This window comes from Fusarium musae, chromosome 6 (assembly GCF_019915245.1).
Source record: "Fusarium musae strain F31 chromosome 6, whole genome shotgun sequence".
NCBI classification, from domain to species: Eukaryota; Fungi; Ascomycota; class Sordariomycetes; order Hypocreales; family Nectriaceae; genus Fusarium; species Fusarium musae.
The window spans coordinates 3,148,159-3,159,731 of record NC_058392.1 but is presented as its reverse complement, the minus strand read 5'-3'; the positions used below and the strand labels follow the sequence as shown (position 1 = coordinate 3,159,731).

At 49.0% G+C, this 11,573-nt stretch overlaps 4 protein-coding genes across 4 annotated transcripts; 3 read left to right on the top strand and 1 right to left on the bottom strand.

The window, feature by feature from the left end:
* Nucleotides 1-215: 215 nt before the first annotated feature.
* On the top strand, nucleotides 216-1,215 carry J7337_008843 (uncharacterized protein; the record flags this gene model as incomplete). The annotated part of the gene is made up of 2 exons (XM_044826450.1): nucleotides 216-324; nucleotides 377-1,215. The coding sequence occupies 2 exons, from the start codon at nucleotides 216-218 to the stop codon at nucleotides 1,213-1,215; spliced, it is 948 nt and encodes a 315-aa protein (XP_044679367.1).
* Nucleotides 1,216-1,721: 506 nt separating this feature from the next.
* Nucleotides 1,722-2,717, top strand: J7337_008842 (uncharacterized protein; the record flags this gene model as incomplete). Its single annotated transcript, XM_044826449.1, has 2 exons — nucleotides 1,722-1,760; nucleotides 1,785-2,717. The coding sequence occupies 2 exons, from the start codon at nucleotides 1,722-1,724 to the stop codon at nucleotides 2,715-2,717; spliced, it is 972 nt and encodes a 323-aa protein (XP_044679366.1).
* A 638-nt stretch (nucleotides 2,718-3,355) lies between these two features.
* Nucleotides 3,356-5,371, top strand: ATG3 (E2-like enzyme; the record flags this gene model as incomplete). The annotated part of the gene is made up of 4 exons (XM_044826448.1): nucleotides 3,356-3,879; nucleotides 3,928-4,393; nucleotides 4,449-4,496; nucleotides 5,126-5,371. 4 exons carry the CDS (start codon nucleotides 3,356-3,358, stop codon nucleotides 5,369-5,371), a joined length of 1,284 nt encoding a protein of 427 aa, XP_044679365.1.
* Nucleotides 5,372-7,480: 2,109 nt separating this feature from the next.
* Nucleotides 7,481-9,487, bottom strand: J7337_008840 (uncharacterized protein; the record flags this gene model as incomplete). Its single annotated transcript, XM_044826447.1, has 1 exon — nucleotides 7,481-9,487. The coding sequence occupies one exon, from the start codon at nucleotides 9,485-9,487 to the stop codon at nucleotides 7,481-7,483; it is 2,007 nt and encodes a 668-aa protein (XP_044679364.1).
* Nucleotides 9,488-11,573: the final 2,086 nt, after the last annotated feature.

The following is an 11,573-nucleotide window of genomic DNA, read 5'->3' as shown; positions in this document are numbered from 1 at the left end:
ATACCGGGCGGTAACAGAGGATCGATAATTGGCTGCAAGAAGCTGTATCCCGACACGGCCGGAGACTCGGCCCCACACCGATTCAGGGGTCCATCAGTCGCCGCGGTCAATGGCGACAGGGCTGAGATTGTCTGATTGTAGTTCTGCCCGAAGCTGATCGCATCCTGTCGAGTCGCTTCAATTCCCCTCAACTCATTGTAGTCGGTCTGGCCACGATGTTGTCACCGGGTTTTGCGCACCGAAAATATGTCTACACTGCCTCAATAGCCGTCGTGATCGTCATCTTTCTGACTGTCAACTACGCATATAGTGGTAGGATAAGACGTTAGTTGTTCGCAAACCCTCAGCTTGGATTGCTTGCTAATACACACGATAGCAAGTAGCTTATCTGAAGAGGCACCATTGCCTACGGCTCCTGTCACTCTGCAACAGGAACCTTTTCCACATAAGATATGGCAAAGCTGGAAAGATGATTCAGAAAACCCGACCGAGAGAACTGTTGGTTTTCCACACCAATGGCGTGTAGTCAACCCTGGTTGGCGGTATGAGCGCATTACTGATGCCAACAATGACGCTTATGTTCGCGATCGATTTGATGCCAACATCTCAGACGTCTTCACAAGTCTGCAGGACCCAATTCTGAAAGCAGATTTCTTGAGGTACCTCATACTGTTGCGCGAGGGTGGTGTATGGGCTGATATCGACGTATACCCCCATCAGCCAGTATCGAAATGGATCCCCAAACAGTTTCAAGGCTCAGTAAATCTGGTCGTTGGGATAGAAAATGACCATCACAAACAGCCCATCTGGCCTGGCTCCCCATACTCTGTGCAATTATGCCAATATTCGGTGTTGGCCAAGCCAAGCCATCCTGCCATCAAAACACTTGTGAACCAAGTGGCAGAGGATCTCAAGAAACTTTTTGGGACGAAACAGCCCGGGGAGACAGTTTCTTTCGAAGATGTCATGTCTACTACTGGACCTTTTGCTTTCACAAAAGCTCTCATGGACTATTTCCAGGAGTCCACAGGCGTGGAACATACTGGGAACGAGCTAGATAGACTTGAAGAACCTCGATTGATTGGCGATGTGCTTGTCCTACCAAAGGATAGCTTCGGATGGTTGCCCCAAGAACATACCCATGATAAAGGAGATCCGATTATCCTTGTTGAGCATTTATTCATCGGATCATGGCGAGATGGCCATCCTGGATGATGCCCAGAGGTGATATACATAGCGTTTGTGATATCATGGGAGACGTTCCCGAAGATATAGTGACCTGTAAATGTCCAAGGGTAGTCAATAAGAGAAATTTATAAAAGAAGCGCGCCAATTTGAGGCACCACTACGGATTGATAGATTATACCCTTTCTCGTGATACTGAAGCCGGGCCAAAGGTGGATTTAGTCTTAGTGCAGATGGATTCCTCGCCCACCAAAAAGAACGAGATTGAAAGAAAATGAGGTAATCGAGATCTGATGCAGCCATCATATCGGATTCAAGAAGAAATACTTGACAATCAATTGTCAAATGTCGTTACTCAAGTTTGAGTGGCTCCCGACTCTGGCACCAACGCCACGCGAAGTCACATGATCATTTCTAGATCCCTCTATCCCAAGGTAAGGCACGTTAGAGTCTAGAAAGTTTGATTTCCAATCTGTAACGGTCGCATTTAAATCCCACCCCCGTCACTTCTAAATCGACCACCAAGAACCACAAAGATGGCCGACTCAACAATAGAACCACAAGCGTCTACTCCGGTATTCAAGAAGTGAGGAGTAAAGGGCAAAGCAAACCTGCGCAAACGACCAGCGACGCCACCTCCCGCCGACAGCGATGATAGCGACTACTCATCGTCAGAAGACGAGTCGGGACAGCGCGTTAAGCGGCACAAGAAAACTGCCACCGTCACAGCATCCTCAAAAGTCTTGGCAACAGGGAAGATGGATCTTCAAGCGACGGTTTATACAGCAGACCGCCATGTACCCATTACAAGTACCAATGACGCGACAAAACATAGCAACTGGTACGACGAGAACTCTCAGGATGCGCTATCAGCAAAGAACCTCCTAGGCTCAACAAGTGCTGCCGCAAAGGACTCGCAGCCAGATGGAACATACAAAGGACTCGCAAATCAGACTACTTTCATCCAAAAGAACCCCGATGCGCCCAACAGAGCGAAGGGTCCCGTCAAGGCCTCATCAAACGTCCGTACCATCACGGTCATGGACTTCAAACCAGACGTCTGCAAAGATTACAAGAAGACCGGCTGTGTGTGTGTGTGTGTGTGTGTGTTGCGTGTGTTCGCCCATATTCGAGACGATGTGAAGCAAGGCTGGCAACTTGACAGAGAGTGGGAAGAAGTTACAAAAGGGAAGAAGAACCTAGGTGGTACCGTCGTTGCGAGCGCCAACCGCGACAAGAAGGTTGAGAACACAGACGACGCAGACGAGATTGCTATGCTTGAAAAGATCCCTTTTGCATGTATTATTTGCGAGGGACCGTATAGAGAACCTATCCAGACAAGATGCGGACACTACTTTTGCGAGCCATGTGCTCTCCAGAGATACAGAAAAGACCCGACATGCGCTGCATGCGGAGCTGGCACGAATGGTGTGTTCAACTCAGCGAAGAAGCTGAAGAAGCTATTAGAGAAAAAGAAAGAGCGTGAAGAGCAGAAGAAAAAGGAAGAGGAAGAGGCTCAGGAAGAGCAGTGAGCATTGAGGTTGAGCTTGTACATGTATTTCTAAACAAAACATTCTGAAGAAGAAAAGATACCACGATATCCCGAATAGAGCACTTGATCGATTTATACAAATTCACTGACCATGGCTAATTCTGCTTCTCTTGTCCTTGTGATCCAAGCACCAGACTGACTCTCATCTGCCCGGGGAGAGGCTCATAGTATACACGTGAGCAAAGCTTCTGGGAGATGACGTGCATGCTGATAAGATAAGCCCAGCTCCGTACCCGCTTCAGTCAAACTCCCCCAACTCTGAGTGGCTGTCCCCCACGTCACGGCCAATGAGGGGTCCAGGCATCTGTGCATCTCCATGTGATCGCCTCACCAGTGAAGCCTATTACTGAGGCACCGTAACATACCTATTTATTTGCCTTTCTTTATCAGTCATCCGCCCTCTTTTCAGGCAGACGTGACGAAGAAACGATAAAGTCTTTTAAAGCCTTTCTCAATCTTTGGAACTTCGACACCTTTGTATCATTTCACCATCAAGATTATACAAAATCTCAACCCCGCATCCTTTCAGCGATACAGCATCTGAGTCCACCCTCCGACAAGCACATCAACAGACATCATTTCTATCGAACGAGCGAATCGATACGCAACGAAGCCATTATGAATTACATCTACTCCACAGTTAACACCATACGGGATCGTTATACACCCGTCTCTCACAAGTCAACCTTCCGCCAGACCGGTCAAATCACACCTGAAGAGTTCCTCGCTGCGGGCGACTACCTTGTGTACAAGTTCCCGACCTGGTCTTGGGGCGATGCAGACTCTCCTGAGCAGCGAGTGAGCCATCTTCCTCCCGGAAAGCAGTTCCTCGTCACACGCAACGTTCCTTGCCACCGACGCCTGAACGATGACTTTGCAGGCGACGCTGGCCATGAGGAAGCTCTCGTCAACGACGGCGACGACTTCAAGGGCGCTACTGGCGACGATGATGATGGTTGGCTGAGGACCGGTGGTCTGGCTAGTTCCCAGCCGCTGAAGGTCAAGGAGGTGAGGACGGTGGATGACTCCGGAAATGTCGGTGATCGAGAGGTTGTCGAGGATGATGATGAAATCCCTGACATGGAGGATGAAGACGACGACGAGGCTATTATTCGCGATCCTGGCGCTGATTCCAAGAACAGGTATGCTGCAAAATTCGCATCCTAGGAAGATCTACTGACAACTAGCAGCGCTCACCGTACATACACGCTCTACATCATGTACTCCCCCTACTACCGAACACCCCGTCTGTATCTCTCAGGCTATCTCGCCAGCGGCCAGCCGCTCCCCCCTAATGATATGACAGAGGACATTGTCGGTGACTACAAAGACAAGACAGTGACACTTGAGGACTTCCCCTTCTTCGCCAACAACATCAAGATGGCCTCTGTGCATCCCTGTAAGCACGCCTCAGTCATGAAGACACTACTCGACCGTGCCGATGCGGCTCTTCGCCTGCGCCGTGAGAAGCTCCGTGCCGGCAACAACCAGACACCGTCTGGTATGGAGGGTCTGGTAGACGAGATTGGAAAGTTGGATATCAAGGGCGCTCAAGAGGCAGCGGACAAGGATGAGTGGGAGGAGGTCCAGGAGACCGAGATCGATGATCAAGAGGTTGCTATTCGAGTGGATCAGTACCTAGTTGTATTCCTCAAGGTAGGTCTCTCCATATTGCGTATGGTTATTCTCCGATTCCTAACCTGTTTTCTAGTTCATGGCCAGTGTGACACCTGGTATCGAACACGATTTCACCATGGGCGTCTAATCGGGCGAATCAATGACTGAGATTAGACTTGCGGGCCAGAGACGGTTAAGAAGTATGGACTGGGAATCACTATATCCGGAGAATAGGCGTTGACGGTGTTCGATTGTTAAGGTCTTCTATGGTAGCGACTGTATTCAGACAGTGTGGATTCTTTCACTTCCAGCATGAATATATGGAAGCCGCACGTTAATATGTGCCTACTTTAGATGCTTAGGATTTCCACAAAAGGTAAGTCGGATAGCGATGATATAAGAATCCAATGCTATCGTCGATTGATGTTATGTGATTGACTACAGAACTCCCTCACCGGGCTAGGTTGATATCCCGCAAGGGGCTGAAGGAGAAACTTGACATGCAATCGTTGTATAAGCTTTGGACCTATCTTAAATGATAAAAAGATATGAGTTAATTTAATATACTTTACTATAAATTAGTATATATTGCTATGTTTAGGAAAGCTTAGATTAGGAGGTGTCTTTGACATTTTTGACACCTTCCATTGTTCAGCGTCAGAATGTAGCTACACACAAGGCATGCACACCAACTACACCAACCCCGGCCACACTCTTGGACGCCAGATTTCATTCCCACTATAAGATCCCAGACATCTCATCAATCAAAAGCACATCATAGCTGATTCCACTCCTGATGGAAGTCCTCTCCTCTATCCACCAACCATGTCACAGGAGCAGTTTCAGGACACACTCAACAAGGCCTGCGAGGCCGCTGTTAAAAAGGCTTTGAGCGGTCTAGACACCCATATCAACGAGGTTGTCAACTCCCGCAGTGAGGAACTTGGCATTTCTGTCGCCACCTATGTCTCCTCCCATCTTGAGAAGGTTTTGAACGATGCGCTCCTGGACCACTAGAAAAAGGAGAGGCGATCACCGTCCTGGGAGTCTTTGGGTGGTCAGAATGTGCCTACCTAGGTACCTAGCGTAGATTCCATTCCTTCTTCAACTAGACAACCACCTTTCCATCATCATCAGTGAAATCATCTTCCACATTCCACTACTTTTTCATCGAGACCTACTCCCACACATCAGTAAAGACTCGCTCAAGATGTTCTCGCGCCTCGTGCGTCCTTTCTTTGCCCTGTTTCGCAAAAAACAAATTACCACCACCAAGAGACTCCATCGATGGAGGCAGATTCCCTTCTATGGAACAAAGAGGATCCTGTGTTAGCTATGGATGACGGCGGCCTATGACCTTAAGCTTTAGGCTGCGAACACATATGATGAATGACAACACGATATTTTCCCCCTCAATATAAGCTTTTACTCAGAAGCTTTCACGATGACCAATAAATCTTGCTGCAAGCCCTAGGGCATTGCAAGGATCCTGTGTTAGGAATCATTCCATATCCTGGGGGTATCTGCCGGTATACTTGTAAGTTCCTCAATCAGCATTATTATTAAGACTTGCTTTTCTAATTGAAACTTATTTATTTTAGGGAGGCTAGTATCTTATCAAAGATCCGGTTGTCAACTGCATATCCGACTTGTGGCGAAGAGTTAGCGATCGAAATTCATTCTCTCAAACAAGGACACTGGCACGACAAAGTCGAATGAGAGCGGGTCGACAGTTTACTACATTAGGCCGCGAGGAGCAAAAAGGTGTTAAAACAATCTTAGCAAAAGGTATCCTAAACTTATCCTAAACTAATGCCAAGTTACCTAAGGCTTTTTGTCACTTAGGATCGAGGTCCCGTGTTTTCTTTCCTCCTCTAGATACCTAGCTAGGGTCAAGCCGACCGCCACCTTTAGTTGAAGAAAACAAGACTCTTTCGATCAAAGCTGGAATGCTCGTTGCGGCCAATATACGCTTTGTACAACAATGGCTTAATGTAAATCAGCGTGTTGTTATTTACACACACAATGTTTGGCTCAGGCAGTGCGTGGGGCATTTCTTTGGAGTGGCCAAGAAAACTTCTGACGTTGAACTAAGGCGCTGAAAAAGTACCAGATTATATATTGATTTAACTTTGATCATTTAGGATAGGTCCTAAGCTTATACAACGATTGCATGTCAAGTTTCTCCTTCAGCCCCTTGCGGGATATCAGCCACCTCGCGTGCCAACCTGTCTACCTTACTTACCTGAACGTGCCAGCCTGATGACTGTCACACTTTTTAATGTTTTCATGATATACAACTTGTCACCTGGTATCGTGTATGTCATGACTCAGAAGATAGGATACATATTGGTCGAGGTTTCAAACAACAGCGGCTGTTCAGGAAGGCCGCAAAAAAACAAGTTACAGCAGAGATACCGAACCGATGAAAAAAGAAGTCCTTATTGCCCACAGGCGAGCTCCTTGATATCTACAGGTGGATGTACCCTCAACTCCCTTTACTACGGCCCAGACCTTCATGTTGTTCCACGAAACCCGGAAGATGAAGCCTTGCTCCAGACAACTCCCATTTCCCATTTTCGCCCAAGTCCTCGATCCGATTCCGATACTAACTTCCTATCATTCAGGGTATTCAAACAACGCAGACCTCCACCAATGTTCCAACTTGCACAAAACAATTCCAAGCGAGCCTGCCCTCCTGTCATAAGCTCATGATCGCGTCACTGTTTACCGCTATTGCGACAATAATGTTGTAGAATCTGCGGCGATTCCCAATAAAAAAAACGCAAAAGGTATAAAAACCAGTCCCCCTATACTCCTGTTCTATAAGTGTGCATCCTTTTTTATCCCGTGTCCCATAAAACCGCTGTACGCTCGCTTGCCGTTGAACCTGATTGAAAACTCAAACCGAGGGAAAAGACAGTTCGCAAATTCGACAGACGTATAAATCGTGAGGTGCGTTTAAGGCCGCTCAGTAGGCATTCAACGCAAAAATATTTCATCATCGTGAGTAAGACGTCAAACGGATGCTTGGGGACGCTCTAAATCCTCCGGCGAAGATGGTGGAACATGGTTGCACAAGCTCGAGCTGCAAGCTTGATAATTTGTGTCTCCTTGGATGCCGTCCTACATGGCACCAAAAGGGGCACCAAAGTTGGACGTGCTCTTCAACTTTAAAGGAACGTCAATTTCGATAGCCTTGCCACTGCCTTCGCCGTCACTATCATCGGCATCTCGCTGGGCGTCAGCAGGTCCATCCCCGCCGACTGGTCCGGCCTGTTTAGACATATGCGCGGGAGCGTTGGAGCCAGATGGGCCAGCAATAGATCCCAGCCCATGGCCTTGCATCACAGCCGGGAGCGCATTTTGCCCTTGGCTTATAGGCTCCAGTGCTTCGTGCAATTTTTCAAAAAAGAGCTCATCTTTGGCCGGCATGTTTCTTAACATCAGTGGTCCCTTGAGAGCTTTGTCGCCGCCATTAGGTTCCATCATAACATCTGGTGCGTTTGGGTCAAGCTCTCCTGTAACAGATATAAAGGACACCTTTGAATCGCGCCTATCAGATTGCACGGGTACCAATAGGCTGTTATTGTTCTCCTCTTCCGCAATCACAGCTGCATCCAGATTGATGACAGTCTCGACGGTAGGCGTGGCGCCCTCGCCAATGATGGAACCTGGGTCAGTCGGATTGACTTTGGGGAACAATGACAGGGAATGATTGGGTGTATGACCGGCATGCATTGTCAGACGTCGAGACTCGACAGCAGAGAGAGCTTGCAATGTGTATTCCTTGGAAGAAGCCCGGGCATTCGTAGGGCGCCGAGACTGCTCTGGGCTTCGAGCAGCGGGACCAGGAGGGGATGCTACGGGGGATGCTGGGTTTTCGGGAGGAGATGCCCCGGCGGCGAATGTGGGCTTCTGGACCGCAGTGGCCTTGAGTGGGATACCTTCCAACTTAGGGTCGATTTCTTGAACATCAATGACTGGAACAGGAGTAGCCACGTGCTCTGTAGGGGACGATAAGAAGTCCTTAGCCACTGGGTTCTGTGTCTGCATCCTGGGGTCGAGGGGGACAAAAGGCGATGATTCGGGCTGTGTTGTGGGAGATACGCGAGCGCTACTTGACTGGAAATAGTGAGGTCGACGAGATGCTCCATCAAGACCAGGTGGAAGAGATGACGCATCGGATATGGACAGACCAGTTGGAATGATGGGATTTTGTCCCCTTGACGCGAGTCGTCCTGGTGGAGCTTGAAGGCAGGAACTGTCCAAGGAGCCCTCACCGCTTCCGCCACGCTGACTCGCGAGAGGCGATACCACGCCTGTAACCTGGATACTCTGCGCTGTGACAGCTTTGAGTGCACTGTTCTCTCCTTCAAGTCGGTGGACGCGTTCTTTGAGTTCTTCGATTTCTCGGGCCATGCCCTCCTTCTCGGTCTCCCAGCTATCCCGGACCTCATCCATGATGATCCGCTCTTCTTGATAGACCTCTTCAACTCGTCGCCGATTAGCTTCGAGATGATTTCGCTCCGCTTCCCAGGCTTCGCGGATCAATTGGTTCTGCTGCATGAGGCGTTGAACCACGTGCACTGATGATTGAGAGGCAGCCACTGCGTCTGCCGAAACAGATCTTGAGAGGGATGTACCAACGAGTCCGGAAGACGAAGAGACGTTGGGCAGAGGAGCTGTAGATGATGCTGGAAAGCGAAATTCTGGAACGGGGGGCGGGCCTCCGTGAGTTGGAGATCCAGTCGCGGGACGAGCGTCGACAGTGTCGAAAGATTCGGTCTGCTGGGGAAATGGTCGATAACTAGGCGGAACAGATTGAGCTGCCCTCAAGGACTCTAGTGAGAGAGGAGATGAATCTTTGTGCTGAAGTGGCAGGGTGCTCGCGGGGGGTATTCGTCCGCGTTGAAATTGACTCTGGCTATAATCTTGGTTTTGCGGTCGACATGGGTTTAGATAGTGTTGTGGATATTGATGACGAAGGGTTCCAGCTCGAGGATACGAGTTGGGCGGAGACGGGATACTGGACGTGTTGCGATAAGGCAGATGGTTATTCAGGGACAGAACAACATCAGAGTCGTAGGCGCCCGATGGCAGAAAAGCCTCGGGCGTGAACCTCGTAGTCATGATCATGGAAGGCGTGCAGGACTCTGTCACTGTGGAGCGTGGAATAAATCGGAGGACGTATGTGTGGGATCGCTTTTTCGTTAGGAAGGCATAGGGCGGTTGAAGTTGGTCTAGTCGATTTCCTAAAACTTGGTGCTGATGCAAGTCGTTCCTGGTCGTCAAAGTCGTCGAGATGAAATGAAAATCAAGGTTGGAAAAAGGCGAAGGAAGCGAAGTGAGAGAAATCGGTTTATGTTGTGATTGTCTCTTTCCTTTTTACTGACTCGAGAGGGAAGGTAAGACCAAATCCGAGACCTAATTCAAGGGATGTTGGGCGAGTTCGAGATCTAGGTATGACGCAAATGGGACCCGCCAAGCGCAAGGCACAGGACCCTTTATCTTGAAGAAGGTTGTAGCGGGAGTGGGAGGGCTACGTATTGTTTGCGCTGTGCGATGATAAGCTGAGGTAGCGCAAACAAAGGGTGTTGTTAGATAATATCGAAACTGACATAAGATAGAATTTGGAGAGAGGAGCAATAAATTTGGAGGTGGAGAAATGGCAAGTTCATATGGGATATGAAAATGAGTCAAAACGAGGTAAGAGCAAATTAGAGAAAAGACGGTGACATTGATGATTCGTTCCTGCGCCAAAGCCAAGTTCGGGTTGGTACCTGCCACCCCCCCAAGTATCCGTTCTTGCTGCCCGGGGAGGGGGGAAGGAGGTGCGCGTGCCGCGAAAAGACCAGGGAAGAGGTGTGGGGAGGGTCGCCTTGCCGGTAATAAGTTGCTGTTTACTCCGTAGTGGACGTGCTAGATGTGGTAGCAGGCCACCGTTGGACCCAATGGCCTCAGAGAGCAAAAAAGCTTGGGACCTCTACTTTAGAGAATAAAAATACACAAGTAAGCTTAGTCTCAGTTTAGCAGAGACCTTATTACTTGTTTTTGTCACCTAGGACAAAGGTCTCAATTTTTCTTGTCTCTCCTAGGAATGGGCCGTGGCGGCGCCTGGCAGCTCGCCTTACAGCGTTGGGCCCCGTAGTGCAGCGCATTGAACTTCTGAAGCACCTGTGTCCCCCTGTAATGGATAGGTATCCATCCAATTTGGCTGAATTGGATCGGATGCTGAATGCTGTCCTTCCCTCCTCCGTGAGCTGGAATGGCTGGAAATGGAATCGGTGACCTACCGAGACGGGAGTGCATTTCCCCAAATGGACCGTGTCTTGCTGTCATATTTCGGTCTTACACAGAACAAGCAAGCCATGATTCGGCGGTAGGCGACTTGATAGCTGCGTTCCGTCGATTAGATTGCAACTCGTGGCGATATTACGGCTATTGCTGGTGTGTATTGCTGCTGATATGATTTTACAAGCATTCCACTGTCTCAGCCGACGAAAATCACCTGTTAGTATTTGAAGGGACGGGGCGTTGCGGCAGAGACCGGACCGGTGGGAAGACCAACAACGGGGACACGGACGATACGATCAGCAAACATTTGTTAGTTAACGTTATCAAGGAATCTACTCCGTACATCAATTTGATATCATGGATGGAGTCGCTAGACTATCTCAGTAGTGCAAGACTCTGGTACACTTTCTTGTTTCTAGCAGACTTCAGCGGTCTCTCTGCGGCCATGCCTCGGAGATTCTTGCTTGACGCTCCTCTTGGCTGATGTGCGAGACAGACAGGGGCAGGGGATTCACAGCATGAGGTTGGCTGCTGATTCTACATATGCAGGCGGACAGAGTTCAGAAGACCCTTTGTACAGGGTGGGTTAGTCGGGTCGATTGGTTGATCCTTCGGCAGTGTTACAGCCAAATAGCCGTTTCGTACCTATGGAGAAGGGATGTTTGGCATCCATAATATCGATACCTCATGGTTGGAACCCATAGAATTTCGAAAGATTTCATTTATGCGCCTTTTGGAGCAAGATGAGGTTAGTCAAATTTCGGCGACAATTCTTGTTCTTCGTCACAATTTGCTTGATACAACCTGGAGCTTTATGGATTCCTCAGGATATGATTGACATCCCTCGAAGCTGTGCCTGGCCGTCAGTTGTCGAATTGTCAAGCTTGTCAAGGTCGCATCCTGGTCTCAGATCATCATCGAT